Here is an 18,908-nt window from a genome sequence, read left to right as displayed (position 1 = left end):
CTGCTCCTGCTACTGAGACGGGGAACTCAGCTGCCCTGAGCTCTGCAAGGAGCCTCCAAACTCTTTGAAGCCACTGGCTTCTTTTTGGGATGTGGGTGAGACCTGGATAAAAGGGTCCAGGAGGGTCAGCAGGGTCCTGCCAAGAGACACGAGTGTCATTTGCAATGCTGGCGGTGTGCATGTGTGCCAGCCCTGCCAGGAGGTGCTGGGACTGCCCCGGGAGCAAGGGAGCATCACTGTCGCGGCTGCTGGAGGTGGACAGGAGGAGCAAGTCCTTTTTGCTGCACGGCATGGCTTGTATTTCAGAGGGCCTGGCTCTCCTCCTTGCTCTCATTTCTTTCCCCTGGCATTATGTACCAAATGGGGCTCCCTTCTTCTTTGTGGCCAGGAACAAAAGGGTATTTTTAGGTTGGTATTCTTTTTTTTTTGCATGGAGTGGTGTGCGCTGTGAAATGCACCTGAGCAAATACCCCAGTCCAAATCAGATTGTGGGCTTTTGTAAGGGATGCCCACAAGGGAGGCAGGTGTAAGAAGAGACGTGGAGCCAGTTTGCCTTTGATCTTCGAGGTGGAGGGCTCCTTTAAGATGCTTCAGTAGGTTAGTCCTGCTCTTTTTCAAGATGCCAGTTTGAGAACCGCCTGGATGGAGCTGGCAAAGGCTTTGTGGGGTCTCTTGGGTCTCCATGCTGTATGCACAGGCCAGCTGGCAGTGTTCATCTTGCAGTCGTCCAACACGGTCACCCCTGCCGGACCCGGTCCTTGGCCCCCCCCAGACAGCGCTCCTGCTCAGCAGCAGCTTTTGTGAATTCAATGCCTGGCAGCAAGGAGCTGAAATGAGATCTTGCTGTTTCATACGGTACCAAAGCAGTACCGGGGAGTGTTGAAGGCTTTAAATCAGATTTGAATCAGTTACCTATAGGGACAAAGGTTCTGTTTCTCTACACATCCTCATGCCAGCTGTTTTTTCCCAAGAAATCTGGGCGCCGTGTATGTCTTTCCATAAAAAGAAAGGTGCAGTGGGAGTCTCAGCTTTCTGCTTTGGCTGGAGAAAAATGTGAAAAAATTACAGGAGTGCAAGGGAAAGAGAAACTGAGTGGAGAAATGAAGAGCCTTGTGTGCTCCTGCACAAGCTTAGGGACCCATGCAAAGGATCTCTGAATTCAGAGTTATCACCAGGAATCAGGAGAAAGGATGACCCACGCATACTTTTGGATGTCAGCAAAACCAGCTGTATCAATGCTGCTGCACCTTTGCGGTGCCTGTAGTCACAGGGCAACCACAATTTTGGGGGTCATCTCAGCCTCAGGAGCCACATCTCCTATCAGCCCCACAGGTTTCCAGTGCCCAGATTGATCCTATCTAACTTCAGGTTATTCACTGAGGTGTTTTAGACAAGTATAAAGCTACGATATACAGGCACTGGATAGTGCAGGGCCCCTCTGAGGGTGACTTTGCACACCTGACATCTGAAATGCCCTATTTTGAATATCCTAGGGTATATATTCATAACTTAGGTGCATCAGTGAGACCCCTGCTGTAGTGATTCATGGTGGTTAGAAGGGGTAATACTAAGTAGTAATGTCCCTGGATAAGTGTGAAGCTTCTGATGTTTCCTCCTGAATTGGGCCAAATGGCAGTTGGGTAGCATATTTTTGTAAAAAAATAAGATATTTTTCATTCTTTGAGGAAATAGGTGATTTATTCTTTAAGGAAACAATGAAATTTTATTGTGTGGATGCCCTGTCTTTACCTTTCTGTACAGCCCTTGAGTCAACACCACAGCCTGTTCCCATTAGGAAAGAAAAAGCTAAAAATAAAAAGCTAAAAATAGCAAAAAGACATCTCTGAAAATGGCTTAATACTTGGCAGTTCTCAAAAAGCCTGAGGGTTTTCCTAGTGGTATTCTCCAGGGTTCAATATTGGGCCCAAAGCTATTGAAAACTTTGGTGAATGAGCGGAAGTTGATATTAAATCCCGTGGATAAAATATTCAGTGGTGCAATGATTAGCTCAGCATTAATGAAGATGATGACAGAGCAGTTGGGTGACTTTGGCTCCCTCAAACAAAACAAATGCAAACTTCTGTGTCTCATAAAAAGGAATATAGGTCAGGCTGGAAAGTGGGAGACGTGTCCTAGAAAGCAATGACTGAAATGGAAGAGCAGGTCATTTCTTTACCTCCTTGCAAAGGGTTTCTCCTAGTCTAGCCCATAGCAGAAACAGATTGACACCATCCTGCGTCCTTGAAGGAGTGCAAGCGAGTGGGAGAGTAGTAGTCACGCTCTGCGGTCTGCTCTGGAGTCTCCTTTTGTAAAACAGCACTGAGAGATAGGAAAAGGAGCACTAAAGACCCACAAAAATTATTTGTAGGGAGTGGGAAGGTATGATTTCCTCAAAAGGACTGAAAGAATCTCAGTCTGTTAATTTATCAGAAGGAAGATTGAGGAATTGAAGACTCGATTTGCATGTCTGAGCATCTTCACGGGGTGAAAACAGCAAGTGTAAAGGGCCCTTCAATCCAGAGAAGAAAAATAGAATGAGAATCGGTAGTTGGAAGCTAAAGCCCAATGATTTCAGGTGAAAAGTAAGGCATGTACAAGCTTTTTATGGTGTGAGTGATTAACCACTGGAACAAACTGCCCGTGAAACCTCCACTTCTTGGTATCTCCACTTTGAAATGCGAGGTCTTTCTAGGCAACATCCTTTAGCTAAAACCAGATTATTTGATTCAGTATAAGGGTAGATGGGAGAAATTTAGTGGCCTGTGATGTACAGGAGGTGAGAACAGATGAGCTAATGGTCCCTTCTGACCTTAAATGCTATGCATTTATATGATCCCTGAATTAAATGTCCTTGAACTTTCATTTTATGGCAAGGTGTATGTCTGAGAAAACACGTGTAATGCTTGCTGCACTAGGTTATGCACTTAATCCATTGAAATATGGGCACTGGGGGCTGGGATGGAGCAACTTCCCATTGCGCTCAGTAGGAATTCTGTATTTCAAGCCCTCCAGGAATTAAAGTGCTGCAGAGAGGGAGCTGGGCTTTGCTAGGAACTTCTCACTTATTTCACGCTGAAACAAACAGCAGAGATATCTAAAGGCAAATAGATATGCCCCGAAATAGTTGCCTGCATCTCTGCCTGGTCATTATCTTTTTGGCAGCACTAATTACCACCCAAACCTTGAAAGCGCATGGAGCTCTCACAGGCGTCGGCTGAGCAGTAAGCTCGCTTTGGTTTTCTCTCATTTAATAAACTGAGACATATATTTAAGGGCTTGTGAAGAGTCTGCTTCACATTTTTTCCCTGGATCTTGGTTAACTCTTGGCTGAAACATTCAGTAACGCTGTTAGTGGTGAGCACTCTGGAGAGGCAGAGGTATTGTAATAGCCCTGGAAAATCCCAATTTTGTGTCTCTAGGCTGGGTTAGTGTATGTTTGCTGCAGCCTGATCAACTGCAAGCAAAGGTTATCATGGCTCTCCCTGCCTCACATCTTCAGTTTTTGGTTTGCAGATTAACCAGCGTGACCTCATCACTCTTTAGCTGATGCTATCACTCCAATTGTTGCTGCCTGTGGCAGGCTGCGGAGCTCGTGTCAGCTGAGATTTGATGGCACCACATGGAGAATGACTTATAAAAGGAGAGGAGGCAGCGATGAGAGGAGTTGAAATGGGGGTATGTGTGAGGGTATCTGGGAATAAAAGAAACACCCCTTTTTGTGGCAAGAAGTGTGTCCTCTGAGGAGGTGTGTGAAGCTCGGTACCAGTGTAAACTCACACTGCTGAAAGCAAGCAAGTGCACGCAGCTTTACAAGTTACCCGCCATCCGCTGAGCCTGTGATAAAGCAGTCTGAATCGCAGTTTAAGCTGATGTGTTTTCTTTCGCAGCTGGGCTGAGCCTGAAGGATAGGCACGGTATGAAGGATACGTGCCTCACGCTGAGAGGTGACACCCTGTTAAAGGTGGTGGCTTAATAGTTTTTGATGATGTGGTCCGTGCCTGAGAGTCCAGGGAGGAGAAGGCTATGAAGAGGTGACCTAGGCCACCAGGTAGCCTCTTCTTTTGCCCAACATTTGGCTAACAAGGGTAAACAAATGGTCAAAAGAGAAATGGAACCAAAATGATTAGAGGTATGGAGCGGTTTCCATGTGGGGGGTGACTGAAGAAGCAGGAACTCCTCAGCCTGGGAAGAGGTGAGCTGGGGTGTGTGGTAGAGATTGGTGACATTACAAATGGCAGAGGGGGATGGATAGGAAGTGACTGTTCACCACCTCTGCAAATACAAGAATTACAAGGCATGAAATGAAACTGTTGAAAATCAAGTCCTGAACAAACGAAAGGAGGTGATCCCTTCGAGCAGTGGACTCTGGAGCTGTGAAACTCCCTGCCAAAGTAAGCTGTGGATGCAAAAAGTCAATGTAATTTCAAAGATAAACTGGAAAATTAAAAGAAAAGTCTGTTCAGGTTATGGAATAGAGACACCTAAAACTCAGACATTCCCCTGAATGAAAATAGACAAAGGCTGGGCAGCTACTGGGAACATACCATATATGCTTACCCTGTTCTTATGCTTTCCTTAGCGCCATAAGACCATGGCTGACGACAAAAAGCTGGGATATGTGGAGTGTTGATCCCAACCAGTACAGCTCGTTTTGAGTGCTATTATGGGGAATTTTAAGTCTGATCACAACTGAAGAAAAGGGCATTTTTTGAACTTCCATCTGCCACGATTTCTGTAGCTTGGCAGCGCTTGTAGGGGTCATATAATCCTGCACAAGGGAATTAGATCAACATGATCAACCCTTCATGAACCACATGGGTCATCAAGCAGTGGAGCTAGAAGTCCAGGAGGGAGTGGGGGTGACTGGGGACAGAGATGAGGCAAAGATCCTCCAGACACTGGGATGAAGGCATCTTAACCCAGGGAGAGGATGAGGGTATAAAGGTGGGATTTGGAGTGGTGATGGGATTAAATGAATTGGAGCTGACGACAAGGAGACATGACAGGCTACCTGAGAGGGCTGCTGAGGTGAATGCATCTGCAGGAAGATGCTTCTTGGTAACTGAGGGTGAGGATGGGAACATCTGGAAAGGTGGTGGAACAAGGTGACCTGGAAAGTAGCCATCACCATTAGAAACAACTATTAACTTCTCCCTGTGTGTTTTAATAGTTCACGCCTCCACCAGGAGCCTTCAAGTGATGCTGGACTTTGAGAAAGCCCGTTGCAATGACATAAATTCCATTACAGGTCCCAATTAAATCTATATATAGTCTTTATAGAGCCTGGGTAACAGTCTATCCCTTGCTCGGCAGGCATGCTTCAGTAACCACACAGGCACCGGCTCTCATTAAGCCTGGGCTGGCCCTGCATTAATTGTGACATGAGGCTCTCTATTTTGAAGGCTTTTGAACACAAATACTTAGCCAAACCTCATTTGTTTTATAGTTTACAGACTGAAACACTTGACCGTGGGATCAAGATTTAGCAGTGAACAAGGCAGGGGGGATCTGAAGCTACCTAGACCTGGCAGGGAGAAACACAGATTGAATACTATAGAGAAAGTTGGCCAGAGCTGATGGTTTGCAGGGTGGGTAAGAAGGTGGCTGGTTTCATCAGGCTTGGGTGAAACCACTTGACACTCCTTCCACACCTCTGAGCTGATGAACTGTGATTTTTACAAAGGACAAGGATTCCTAATAGATTTCCTGCCTTGTGCAGAGAGCACATCGGCATGCTGACGGGATGTGCTGTTGCTATCCCAGCTGAGGAAGAGTTTTGCATTCTTGGTAAGGAAAAAACAAGAGTGAATTGGGAGGAAAGCTGAATGAGAATCAATGCTGGAGCCTCTGGGCTCACGCTCTTCAGTCTCCAGGTTGCCAGCCGTACTCAGAGCAGGATGATGTGTCCCTAGCTTCTCCTCGAGTATTGATGCTTTTGGGAGAAGAGTCATTACAGCGTGGTAGATTTCTTTGAAGAAGGGACAGCACGGGGCGTAGGCTGAGCAGTTGTGAAGGGGGAACCTGGGAAGCCGCCAAGCCTTCAAGAAAAGGACTGAGATAATCTTTGTTATTTGAGTGTCTGTTCCTTTGTAAATAAACCAGAACAGAGAGCAGGAATGAGCTTGGATGCAGCAAAGCATGAGGGCTGTATTTACAGAGCAGATGGTGAAAGGCACTTGTTCAAACACAGTTCGTGTCATCACACAAGGTCTTTTGAATTCCTGGAACATTTTTCTAGCTATGTGACACAGTGGATTTCCTCTACCACTCTCCCAATGATTAAAGAAAATGCATTTTGTATTGTGACTGGTTATTCTGGTACTACAACTAGGAAGAGGGGAGACTTTAGCATGTTTGGGTATTGTTTGCAGTGGCAAGATTAGAGGTATAGGAGAAAATTAAGTATGGCATTGATGTGAGATTCATCTCACCCTGTATTCAACCTGTATGTTGTAAAACTCTCCATCTGACCTGGCTGTCTAGACTCCTTTATATTCAGTGGATAGACGTAAGAACACCCAGAGTGCGATTTATCTCATCCCTGGGCCGACATCTGAAACAGAGAGCAGACAAATCCTGCCCTGCCAAACGTCTCTCCTTCAGCAGAACCTGGATTTCTAGCTTAGACTTAGACTCTGATGTTGCAGACAGACTTTGGTGAGAGGGCAAAACCCTTGCTTTGCATACCATCCATGCTGGAGCTGTTCCCCACAAGTGCCAAGGTTTACAGACTTGATGGATCAGAAATGAAGACTTCCCAAAGTCCCCAACTTGGCTTTTCTGAGCGAGCTGTAAAGCAGGGTCATCCTGCCAAGGGAGGCATGGAGAAGAGGATTCCACTGCAAGGGGTGCCAAGAAAATTGCGCTGCTGTAGAAGCACCAATAGCAATGTCATCGTGAGAGCATCCGATGGGAACTGACATCTCTCAGCCTTACCCCAAAGGCTTCTGGGGCTATTGCCACAGAGGCTGTGGGCCTCAAATCTTTCTATATCTGTCATTGCTTTACCTCTGTTCCTGTGATTGGCGTGTGATTGTGGCTGGGAATTTGCTCTGGCAACGCCAGGGTAAGGACGTCTTTCACCGAAGACGTGCAGGACAGCTCAGGGCAGTGAAGAGAAGAGGAGAAGCAGCACAGATGCAGCTGTAGGTAGGAAGCCCTTTGTGAACAAAGAATATTTGGACAGGTAATTTACCCTGCCACGCAGCGGGACATTGACCCCCCAGTTTAATTATTGTGTCATTTGTCCTTGACAGCTACTGCTGCTTCCAATTAACTGTCCTTAATTAAAGCCTCCAGTTTTCCAAGTATGTAAGCATGGATTTACTGGGAAGAGTGCTACAATAAAGAGGAAGAGCTTGGGGGTGTCTGATGAGAAATGACATGCCCTGTCCCAGTGGGACTGGCAAGTTATTTAGTTATCATGCTGGAGTGGCAGGCTGGAATCAAACCCAGATCCTCTTCTCCATCTCCACAGGATCATCTCCTCGCCCACCAGTTTTGCAGCCTCACATGCGTCCGAGTCCTGTTTCTTACCAATATAACTAAGACGTGCTTCAACTCCCTGGGCTTTTCTTTTGTGTTCCTGCTTCTTGCTGAGTTTGTAGGTCAGGTGGATGAGGCACAGGATCTTGAACATGACAGAGGAATTCAAAGTCCCTTTGTCTGTAATTCAGGCCAAATTACAATTGGCATCCTGGGATGCTGTGCAGGTGACGGAACATCCTCACTGACTCTGTTAAGGGTGCAGAATCTGGTGCCACCAGTGGTTTCTTAGGTGTTTTTTCCTGCTCTATTTAATAAACTGTATTATCATGAACACTCTATTCAAGGCTTTGAAATCAAATAAGCTCCTCTCTTAATCTTTCTGCAGTTTCTCGGGGCTGGCTGAGTCTTGAAAGATAGCCGCATTCACAGAACCCACATGGCTTGACAGAGTCACTGTTCAGTGTTTTGGAAATGTATCTTTTGACTGTTGGGGAGGAAATTGTCTACTTATGATGTCTTTTTGTACATTTAAATTAACTTAGTCCATCAGACTGAATAAATCCCGCCGCTGTATTAACATCCAATTATAACAGCAGAGATTGAGCAATGATTCACATTTTGACCAGAATGTTGGCAGTTTAAGGGGAAAAAAAAGTAATGTATATTGAAACAAAAAAGTCAAAAATGGGAGCCAGAAAATTATGACTGAGCACATAGCAGGAGCTTTTGTGAATATATAATGGCAGAAGCGGGAGCCAAATTTCTAACAGGATTAGCTGTTACTGTCTATCAGATCCAAAAACCTCAATCATTTTGTTTTAAATAACTTTCTGTAGCTCATTCATACTAGAAATAGAGGGTGGAAGTGAGGCTGGGAGCTAGAGAAGCTGCAGTTTGGAATTTAGGCTGGATCAGAGGTGAGGACAGCCCAGGTGTTGTGTGAAAAGCCCTGAAGTCGTATGTAGCAGGTGAGCTCTGAACCGTACAGCTGTTTGCAGATTTTGCCAGATTTTCCAAGATGTCCTTGTGAGCCAGAAACTCGATGAATGATTTCTTTGGGGATCGGTGGATGAATGTGTTGACAAAGTGAAATGACCTTTCAAATTCTGCTGCAGCTATGGCAGCTGGACCTGCTCATGGTTTTCTTGCCGCCCTTGAGAAGGACATCAGATACACTTACGACTCGTCCGACCCTGGCTCTGGGATTGCATCTCACTCGGGATAGCTGTGAGTAGGGGACAGTCTAGATGCTGAAGCTGCCCGAGGGATATCGGTCCTGACCCTTGGGTCTCCCCTGTTCGAGCAAGGTGCTAGTGGTGAGGTTTCTTGGTCTTTTGCACCCTCCACTGCACAGCAGTGATTTTGGAAATCCTGTGGTAGTCTGGCTGCTCTGGAAATGCCGGCTACCTCAGGGATGATCAGAGATCATCTGTCCCTCTGCTCTGCTATGGGCAGAGCCTTGGAAGCACAGCGGCTCCTAGATGTCCATCTGGTGTGGGGACAGGGATCTGTAGGAACCTTACCTTCATTTCTTCAATATTTCATTGAAGCTAAAGTCTAAATATATTGTACTTAATAACTTAGTGTTCAGTAATCAGGTCTTTCCTGGACTTCTTGCGTGAACTTGCTCAGATGCCTTAAGCCCACATCTCCAAAGACATTTAGATAGCACCTACTTCAGCTGCATGAGATCTCACTTTCAGCTTCAGCTCTCATTGATAAAATGGGGATATGTGCTTCATCACATATGGGATATAAGCCCTTAGAACAACAGAACTCTTTTCTTACATCCATATATTGCTCTAGCACAGTGAGGCCAAAAATATCAGTTAAGCCGTGACCACTGCAGGAATATAAATGACTCAAACCTGGCTCATAGTACCCCAAAATGAAGGACACGTTGCTTTGTTAATCCTCTGTCTGCATATAACCTGAGACCCTGGTTATATTTGCTGCAGAATATTGAATCCAAGTTCCACCCCAATGAAAACCAGAGGTAGGGAGCCTCATGGAGGTTGGGAAATGACCTTGAAAAATTTGTTAGACTTTCCAAGGGTGGAGAAGGGGTGGAAGGAGTAATCACAGTCTGGTTTACAATGGAGATTTCAACCTTCAGCGCTGCCTAGTCCCTTCATCACAGTGAATAATGGCAAGGCACTGTAATTGGGAGGCTGCATGGACTTTTCTTTTTCAGATATTTTAGGGGCAGTGTAAAAAGCTGACTGCTCCCAGGAGGCACGGTCAGTTCTCAAAACTTTCAACTGGGAAAGCTGAGCTGAATTAATTACAGTTTATGTTCCAAAGGAAAATAAGACCTCTGATGTGCCTTATTTGCTTGATGTTCTTTTTCTTTTCAGCTGATGACCCCTAGGTGGCTTTCCTTTCAGTCTCAGCTCCTTTGTTTTTTGTAGTTTCTTTCTTTATTAATTAGAAGGTCTGACACTTGCAGCCCAAGACATTTATCAGCATGGTATAATTTTAATTAATCTCGCAATAATGCTACTTGAGGTGAACTCACAAAAGGTCTCATATAGCAGGAATAACACAGCAATGCAAATGGTGACACAGGACACCTACTATTGTGGTGTGCTTGACAGGAGGTGGGATGTAGCTTGGTGCAAGCTCATACCGCATAGCTGTGCTCTGGGACAGTGACACAAGCAAGGTGTGCTCCTACACAACATACCAACTATATCCTATAGAGACTGAGTACCCTAAATGTACTGAAAAGGAAGCATTTCTGCAAAGATGAAGATCTGGATTCCCAGGAGGTTCCTCCGGCCTCTGAAAGGAGTTTGGATATCCTTTGACAGCTAATTAAATAATAATAATAATAAAACCTACAGAGACCACTTTTTGTCTACTCTTTTTGTAGAAATTTGCAAAGAAATAGCAAGTTTCAGTCCTCTAGGACTTCTTCCTTGTACATATCTCATAGTCACAAGTGGATTTTGACTTAGAACATTCAAACCCAACATCACTAGATGTTGGAAGAGTGCATGTTCAGATCTAAACTTCTTAGCCAAGGCTCACTTTATAAGACAGATGTAAACTACCTCAGAAACTGAGGTTCAGAAAAACTATCTACAGCTAATGAGGATAAATCGAGCAGCACCATATGTTAAACTGAGGGTAGTTTGGATAGGAACTGCATAGCCAATCCCAACTGTGTTCACAAATTTCTAATTACAAGGTGGGGATTACACAATCGATTGCATCTGGGTTGAGGAATGGCAGATTTACAGTCTTTCAAAACTAAATTATCTGCCTCTTCTGCAAGTACTCTGATGTTCACAGTGCAGACATGGTCAAGCTAGATGTGATCAAGGAAAAATAATTCGCAACGTATTTTTCTCAGGTGGAAATAACAGGTGGGAATGGCTGACATAAGAAATTATAGGTCTCCAACTTTTGATGTCTTCTTGTAAAAAATTGTATGTCTTTTTGGAAGTTGGATGCAACACAGACTATTGGGTTCAACATAAGTCTAATTGGGTGAAATCCTAGAGCATACAACTTATAATTGATGAACAGTTGATACCTTCTTGACCTGAAGCTTAAGGAAGGTGGAACAATTGCATTCATGTCCAAGCCATCTTACCTTTGAAACTTTTTGATACCTACAGAAGTTTCAATGACTCGCTCCCTGTTTTGATCTTCCCATTTTCATTGCTCAGTGATCTGTCCTGATTATGTTCTTATGCTCATGGCAATAGATTAAATTTGAGAAAGGTTTGGGGGGTTTTTTTGTTTGGTTTTTTTTTTTTCATATTCTCCCTTTTTCATTAAAAGCTTTCAGTAGCAGCAGTTGGTTTCTTTGGGTGACTTGACACAGGCAACGGTGCAATGGTAAATAAATCCCACCATATTTTTATCTGAAGTTTTCTAAAGCTGCTGCCACTTGCCAGAGGTAAAAATACAGATTTTCAGCTTTTGCTCATAAACTATCAACTACCATGTGGGGTGTCTGTATAGGGGTTAGGAAGACAGTTTCTGATACAAACAGAAAAGGTCTTCATAAATAGCTGGAATTTTGCCTGATATATATTTATATATAAAAGCCAGTTCTTGTTTCATTTACAGTTGCAATCAGAATGAATCTTAATCTGTCACTTCATAGCTCAAACTCTCTCGAATGTTGCACCAAGTAAAAAATTGTCACTAGGATCCAGGTGTATTCCTTTGTCATTTGTCACGAGTAACTGTTCTGCTGTTTATAGTTGGCAGTTTTCAGTGGTGTTTCATCAGGATAATACCACACTATATCATCTGAAGGAATAAACTCTCCCTGCTGACATGAGCTGGCGTGAAGGCACTGGCAATTGACTGTATATTATAGAAGCTCTCTGAAGCTTATTCAATGGAAAAGAGACTATCAGGTCATTTGGCCCAAATTGTGTATTTGGCTTCAAAAGAAGTAAGGGGCTTACAAAACCTAATAGGAATCAAAAGGCTCTGGTCCATTAGACAGGAGGAGGTCGGGCTAGGCAGTCCCTTCTGTCTTTGAAATCTCTGAGTGAAATACTTTAATTAAAAAGGAAGAAAGAAAAAGAAAAAAAGATAATAACATGCAGTATTTTGGCAGCAGATGGGTGTTTCATGTCCACCTCTAATGCCTTCTGAGCCGCAGAGTCAGGGCGACAGCAAGCTCGTTCGATACCCAGGCTGGTAGCCTTTGTCCTTTTCCTGGTGGCAACAACCTCTCCGGGGACGGGACAACTGATGGTTGGAAAGGTGCCTGGGCAGTGGGGAGTGGAACTAACACTCTCCTGGGACCGGTGGTGGTGTGGGAGGTCATGGGAGGGAGACAGAGAGATCACGAGACCTCAGTTCTCACAAGAAGCCAGAAAGCAACAGGGTCCACAACCAGAGTGTAGGGGAGTGTTGAGATCCAGTGAGTTTAACTTGCTGCAGAAGATCACACGTTGTTTAATTGTCTCAAGGTACCAGGTCTGCACACAGCCTGCCTGATTTGCTGATTCCCTGTGAAACTGCAAATGAGGACAACTGGCAATGAAGCTCTGCAAGTGAGGTCATCTGGCACAGAAGTGTGAAAGGCCATGGGGAAGAGGGCAAGGTCACAGGGGACGTGCTGGTCTCAACAGGGGTTGCACCAAGTTGACTGCTGATCTGGACAGGGGTTGCACCAGGTTGAACTCGAGCAATCTGCAGCCACATCCCTCTGTCTGCCCCAGGCCTGCCGAGCTCGACGGGGATGTCCCTCCGGGAGGACAGGCACCAGGGGAAGAGGACAGGGAGGGTGGCACCTCCATCAAGTCGTTATGGGCATTACAGAGCCCTGTGAAAAGCCTGACAGGTTGTCCCCTTTCCTCCTGCAGCTCACTCGGGTGCCCGTGGAGTCGTGTAGCCAGTATGAGACCTGCAGCGAGTGCTTGGGCTCAGGCGACCCTCACTGTGGATGGTGTGTTCTTCACAACACGTAAGTACCTGCTGGTGTTTGCCACCATCCCAGCCCCGCTGTTCTGCCAACCATCTTCCCTCAATGGCTGTGATGACACATGGCAGAGATGCAAAATGCTGTCTCAGTCCCTGGCTGAACTAGGTGAGCCAATGAGTCACCCAGGTACCTCCAGCAAGGTCTCTGGGACTTGCTGGGGGAGACTTTGTTTAACTGAGAAGCATTTTTTGGAAGACAAGGGAAGAGAAGGGTGGTAGAGACTGGTCAGATCTCCTCAACTGCCTGATCCACAGTCTGCTGACTGCACCAGGAAAGCACCTGTCCACCCTGATGTGCTTTGAATCAAACCCACCAGCAGCTCTTCTCTGGGTAACAGTTACCTTCTTGTTTCCATTGCTTAAGGCAGTTTGGCTCTGACTAGCAACCTGGCTCAGACACTTGTCTCAGCACCTCCAACTTTCCACTGCTGACCTAAACCTCTCCTCTTTCAGACTTGCCATGATCTCCATTGCCCTTAGAGAGGGATCAGGTCCCTGTAAGCATCATGGGGTCCACCCCAAGTTAGATTTCAAGGAGACCTTACGGTTTGTATGCTCACTGTGGGAAAATGTTGACCCTGAATTTGAGTGTTTGTCCTGTGTGGGTCAACTCAACTGTGCCAAATGAGCACAAATGAGCCAACTCCTCATTTGGCTTATCTGGCCAGGATGCTGAGCAAATTTGTCTATATCCACATTCCTGGGCTTCTGTATAACAGGCCAAGAAGGGACCTCATTCCACCATTTCATTATTCTACAGTACTGGCTTATCCAGTGCCTCGCAAGGAGCACTGGATCCAGATGTCCTCAGGACTGGGAGATTAGTTCATTGGCTTTGTTTTCTGCAGGCTTTTTAATGATGCTATTGATCTTGAAGTTTCCTCTCTGCAGCCTTCACTGACAGTGATCTCCTGCGGGGAACCCACTGCCAAAGCTGTGGAGAGGGAGGTGTCAGGTTGGCTGAGCTCCTGGCTATGAGTGGCAGGGTGGTCTCCTTTGCCAAGAACCTCTCAGCAGAGACAGAGGCTGGAAAGTGCATTGGATCTGTCTAACTAAATGTCTCCAGCTGAGCGTGGCTCTGCAGGGTGCTGTCACTCCAAGTTTCATAGTGCCCTTGGCAGCGATGGAGGGTTTTTCTGATGGACCCTGCTATTGCAGTGTGTCTGTCTTCTCCCACTGAGTTCACCTCTGAATTCTTCCTGTTGCATTGCAAACTCTCCTGGTGGAGACAGTGGTCCAGTTGAAGCGATCCTCTTCTTTCTGGAGCAAAAGAAAAGGGAACAAACCTGTACCATATTCCAATATTCTGCGGATGCTCTTTAGCTTCTGTGAACCTCATCCAAAGCCATGACAGTCTGCTTAATTTCAGATGAGATCTAGGTGATCCATCCCAAAACTTGTCCAAAAACTTGACTCAGGCTCTGGAATCGTTCAAGGGATCCTTGGCAAACCAGTCCTGAGTTGCGGTCTGGTAGGCACGAACCCATGAAACTTTCACCCTGCTGACCTGAGGATATTTCCAATTGATATATAGCTCTATAGTATGTTTCCATCTCATCTTATCCTGCAACCATCCTACAGAGCAGTGCGTGTTCTGCTGTCAATGGAGGGACAGCACAGACGGTGTGCAAGCAGTATAGGAAAGCATGAATTTGGCCATTGATTGTACCACAGCAATGCTAGATAATTCATCTCCTACCATCCAGGGTCAGTGGCAACAAGCAATCAATACATCCAGCAATAAATCCCCCAAAGGAGAGAAAAGGGGCAGAGACAACTGCAGATTGCCCAGCAGCTTATTGTGAAGGAGTGTCGGAAATGTGATGGCTGGTGATGAGTGAGGTTGGTAGCATTGACTCAGAACAAAAAACTCCTGTACAGACTCGGTCCTTCAAGGAGAAGTTTGGCCTCGCAGTCTGGACCTGGTTGATGCAGGATCCCCATGCCCTCCTCCGTCTGGTCACTTAACCTCTGTTTCCTTATCTGGAAAAGAGAGGCACCTCTTCTTTATGTACCTTGCAGCAGGGTCACTGAGATTAATTCCCTGTGGATTTTTTTGAAGCAGTTGGAAGGCAAATGTTACGGAATCCCACTCCAGTCTGTTCCTTCCCCCTAGTTTCCACTGCAGTCAAGAAATCTGATTTCCAGTCCAGGTTTGGAAAGGGTTTTCAGTGCAGCCTCAGATGTTCCTCTCTGGGTTTCAGTTTCCTCATCCTTTTAGGTAGCCCTGAGAGCAGAGGAGCCAATTACATCCCATTCAACAAGGTTTGGCTGTGCAGGATATTCAGGGTAAGAGTGCCATAATACTAAGTCTCTTGTTAGAACTTTGTGCACATCAGAACCCCTTAAGATTCATTAATAGACCTTTCCTCAAGTGGGATGCATCATCAACGACTACTGCACAAGGATCTCTGGGGAAATGTGCCATAAGCATTTCCCCTCGTGAAGTGCTAACCCTTCTCTCTTCCCTCCCAGTCAGGAATCCCAGGGGCTTTCCAGTGCACGGCTGAATCCAGCCATGCTGATGTGGGAGCTGTTTTGTGGAAGGGATGGAGGAAGCAGTCAGGCTGTGCAGGACCTGGGGGAGAGTGGTACTGGAAGCCAGATTGCCTGTGGGCAAAGTCATGCTTTTTGCTCATCTTCCTCCTCCAGTATAAACCATCAAGAGGAACAGTGGTAGACTGGGAGACAGGTGAAAACTGCCAGATGGGGTAGAGCATCTATCTTTTTTGTCTCTCCCATGTGGCTCTCTTATTTTGGGATTTGCACTTCAAGGGCTGACGCTGACCCTTTTCCCCAGACCCCCATTTCGAAGCTATCAGCTCCCACCACGTGAGAGGTCTGGGGACGCCTGGGGACAGCTCTCCATCCATCGTCTCACGGCAGAGCTGGGCTGTCTGTGTGGAGGGCGGTGTGCCAGGGCTCAGGAATCGATTTCCACAGCTCTGCTGTCCTAACCTTACACCGAGAAACTCGAGTCCGCTGAGAGAGAAAGAGACAGACAGACCCACAGACGGCTGCAGGAGAAAGGAGGGGGGGAAGGATTGATTGGCTTCTGCCCCGAAGAGAGGAGAGCTGATATAGAGCAGGTCACCGGAGCTTTTCATCTCTGTATCTTTAGCCCTGATCTTGTCCCCCCCCTCCCTTTCCCTGCTATAGGTCTGCTCCCCTCCTGGGCTCTGTTCAGGCCTCTTTAGGCGGCGATGAATCATTTAGTTGGTGTAAATTGAAAATGTGGCGCTCGGTTGCTGCGTGGTCTCCAGGGGAGGGAGAGGGGCCGGGGTGGGAGCGGGGGGGAGGAACCAGGCTGAAAAGCTAATAGCTGGCACGGAGGCACTCGGTGCCTGGTCGGAAGGTCGAAGCAATGTCATCAACCAGAACGGGGGGCTGCAGAGAGGGATGAGAGCAGAGCAAAGTTTTCTCCAAGCCTGAAATGAATTGCAGCTTCTTCCTATGTCAGATGCAGCAGCGTCCAAAGATGCCGTGCAATAGCTGACAACCCCTCTAAACCCCCCTGACAAAATTCTTCTGTCTCCATCCATATCCAAACAATGACCCTCCTCTACCTCCTTTCCCCCTCCCATGCAGAGGGGCAGAGATAGCTGAGGCTTTTTGCCCCCAGAGAAGGGATAAACCCTTCTGCAGCTGAATGAACTCTCACTATCCCTGCCTGGCCCTGCACCAGCTCCAGAGCAGACGTGCACAAGCACTGATCCATGTGCACATGGTGATCATGCAAGTTTTCAGCCCTGCACAGTGTCTCTGGGTTGTGCTTAACACCCCATCTGCCAGCAGAATGGATATTTGGGGCAGAAGAGCAGCATCTTCCCTATAGGGAGAGGCAACACTTTATCAAGGGGAAATATGCTGACCTTGCTGGGTGCAGAAGGGACCTGTCCCAGGCTCTGTTATGTTAGCTGCCGCTCCTAGATTTTAGCTGTGCTGCCTCATTTCATCCTCATGTAGCCTCTGTCTAATTTTGAGGTGAATAGTCGAACATGCACAAGCTGTCCGTAAGCGAGGATGCAGTCCCTCGGCACCAGCCTCCTTCTGCTTCTGGGATCTGCCCTTGCTGTTACGGGGACTCCTTGGCTGGCAGGTGATAAGTTGCAATCACAGAGGTAAATAGTGCCATTTTCTGGGAGGAGTTGTGATGTTTCAAAACTTCTTTTTTCCGGCTTGTAGTGGGCCAGTTATGTTTTTTAATAAGAAATGTTCTTGAAAGAAGTTTTAGAAGGGGCTGATACCATTTAGTAATTGGAGAATGATTCATTTAGACCTCAGAAGTTCTTATTTGGGGATTTTACTTCAGGTTTTAGTAAATTGCTTAAAATTTTGAAGTAAAAAGTCATTCTGAAGTGAAGCATTACTTTTTTTTTTTTTTTTAATTAAAATGAAACATTTGGGCATCTGTGATTTCTTTCTCCCCCAGAAGTCTTTTCCAGCTCTAGAGACTGAGCAAAGCAGGCCGTCAACAAACACTGTTGGTTTGAAGGAACTAATATTTGGTGCGGAGGGAAGAGGGCTTGTTTAAACATCACCAGTCTGTCCTACTGTGGAGGTAGCAGAGCCAGGAGTTGGCTCCGCTCTCTGCACTCCTCTGCTCGTCTGTGAGGAGCTGCACATGTCCTTTGTGTGTCCTTCTGGCACCCAAGAACCTCACCTAGGGACTCGAGGTGGCTCTGTTGGCTTTCCACCCCAGTTGCAGAGCATGTGCCCGGAGAGCATGTGCCCTACTTCTGAACCATGGGAATAGGAGGCAGTGGCCTCCTGTAGGCATCCTCACCCCATGAATGAAGGAATGACAGAAGGCTTTTAGATATGGGCCATGCCAGCCACCTTCCTCGATCCCTTTAGCTCGGGGTTAGTCAAGGGATGACCAAAATGTGGTACGCCCGATTACTCAAGCTGAGCTGACGGTCGATTAACTGGATAGCTGCAGCAACAGAGATGGTGTTTATGAGACACTTGAGAAGCGATATGAGAGTTTTTTGGTCTCCCCACAAAAGGACAGCCCTGTTCAGAAGGGTTTTATGCTGTCCCTGGCAGCAGACACCTACCCCAGTATCTGGGAAGTTGCCTTCCACATCCCGCTCTTCCCGTCTGCCTTGTAGCTGCAGGATACTTGTGTACGCAGAAATTACAGTTCTCATTTCTAACATGATAAGGAGGAAAAAGGCACTTAAGTTGTTTTCTAGGGACTGAGGAATTAGTGTGGAGGGGGAGGGAGGTTTGTTATCCATGCTCAGACTCATTGCCAGACCAGGGAAAAAAAAGAAAAAGTTACAAAGTGCAGCTCCCGCTGTCTCCTCTCAGCAAGTAACCCGATGCGGTGCTGCTTGCAGAGGCTCATTGATCGTCCCTGGCTTTAACTTTCTTGGTCAAAGTCTTCTGAATCACTAGAGAGTCTCGGGTAACCTAAGCTGCCTACAGATGCTGCAATAAGACCTTTTTTTGAAGGGTCTTTTGCTTGCTTGACTTTCTGCTGTCTGAAAGACTGTGACTGTCTTTCAGGCTGAGTTTTTTTCTTTCTTTTCCCCTTCACCTCTTCTCTTTTCCTTCCCAGTCTTTTCCTCCACTAGTGCAGGGGAGGGAGTATATCTCCAGTGCTGTGTGGGGAAGGGTTACTGGGAAGGGCTGTATGGATCAGGGTTCAGGAACCCAGCAGGGCAGGAGGGTGGAATATCACACCCAGTCCTGTGCCACTCTGCGCTCTAACAGATAGTGAGAAAAGAGTGATTTACTGATTCTTGCAGGGGCTTGTGATCCTATAGACCCTCAGCTTCCACTGCAAGAAACCAGGTTCTCAGCTGTTCCTGCTTTGTACTCCCCATGCTGTTATGTCCCAAGGTGCAAACCGGAGTCCCCAAAAGGTAGCAATTTGCAGGTATTTTGCATTTGCCTGGAGTAATGAATAAGTCTTCGCAATCATGGTTAGGACCTTTTTTTATAGGAAAAGCTTT

The 18,908-nt window shown here is 46.4% G+C and overlaps 1 protein-coding gene across 2 annotated transcripts in view; it reads left to right on the top strand.

The window, feature by feature from the left end:
- Positions 1 to 18,908, top strand: part of PLXNA4 (plexin A4) — a 461,691-nt gene that overhangs the window by 289,249 nt on the left and 153,534 nt on the right. For both annotated transcript variants that reach the window (XM_052790137.1, XM_052790138.1), the window contains exon 5: positions 12,828 to 12,928. In XM_052790137.1, the coding sequence (XP_052646097.1) occupies positions 12,828 to 12,928 (101 nt within the window). The remainder of the gene's footprint in view (positions 1 to 12,827; positions 12,929 to 18,908) is intronic.

This window comes from Harpia harpyja, chromosome 6 (genome assembly GCF_026419915.1).
Source record: "Harpia harpyja isolate bHarHar1 chromosome 6, bHarHar1 primary haplotype, whole genome shotgun sequence".
Taxonomy (NCBI): Eukaryota; Metazoa; Chordata; class Aves; order Accipitriformes; family Accipitridae; genus Harpia; species Harpia harpyja.
The sequence above is the reverse complement of the archived record's forward strand: the minus strand, read 5'-3'. Positions and strand labels throughout refer to the sequence as shown.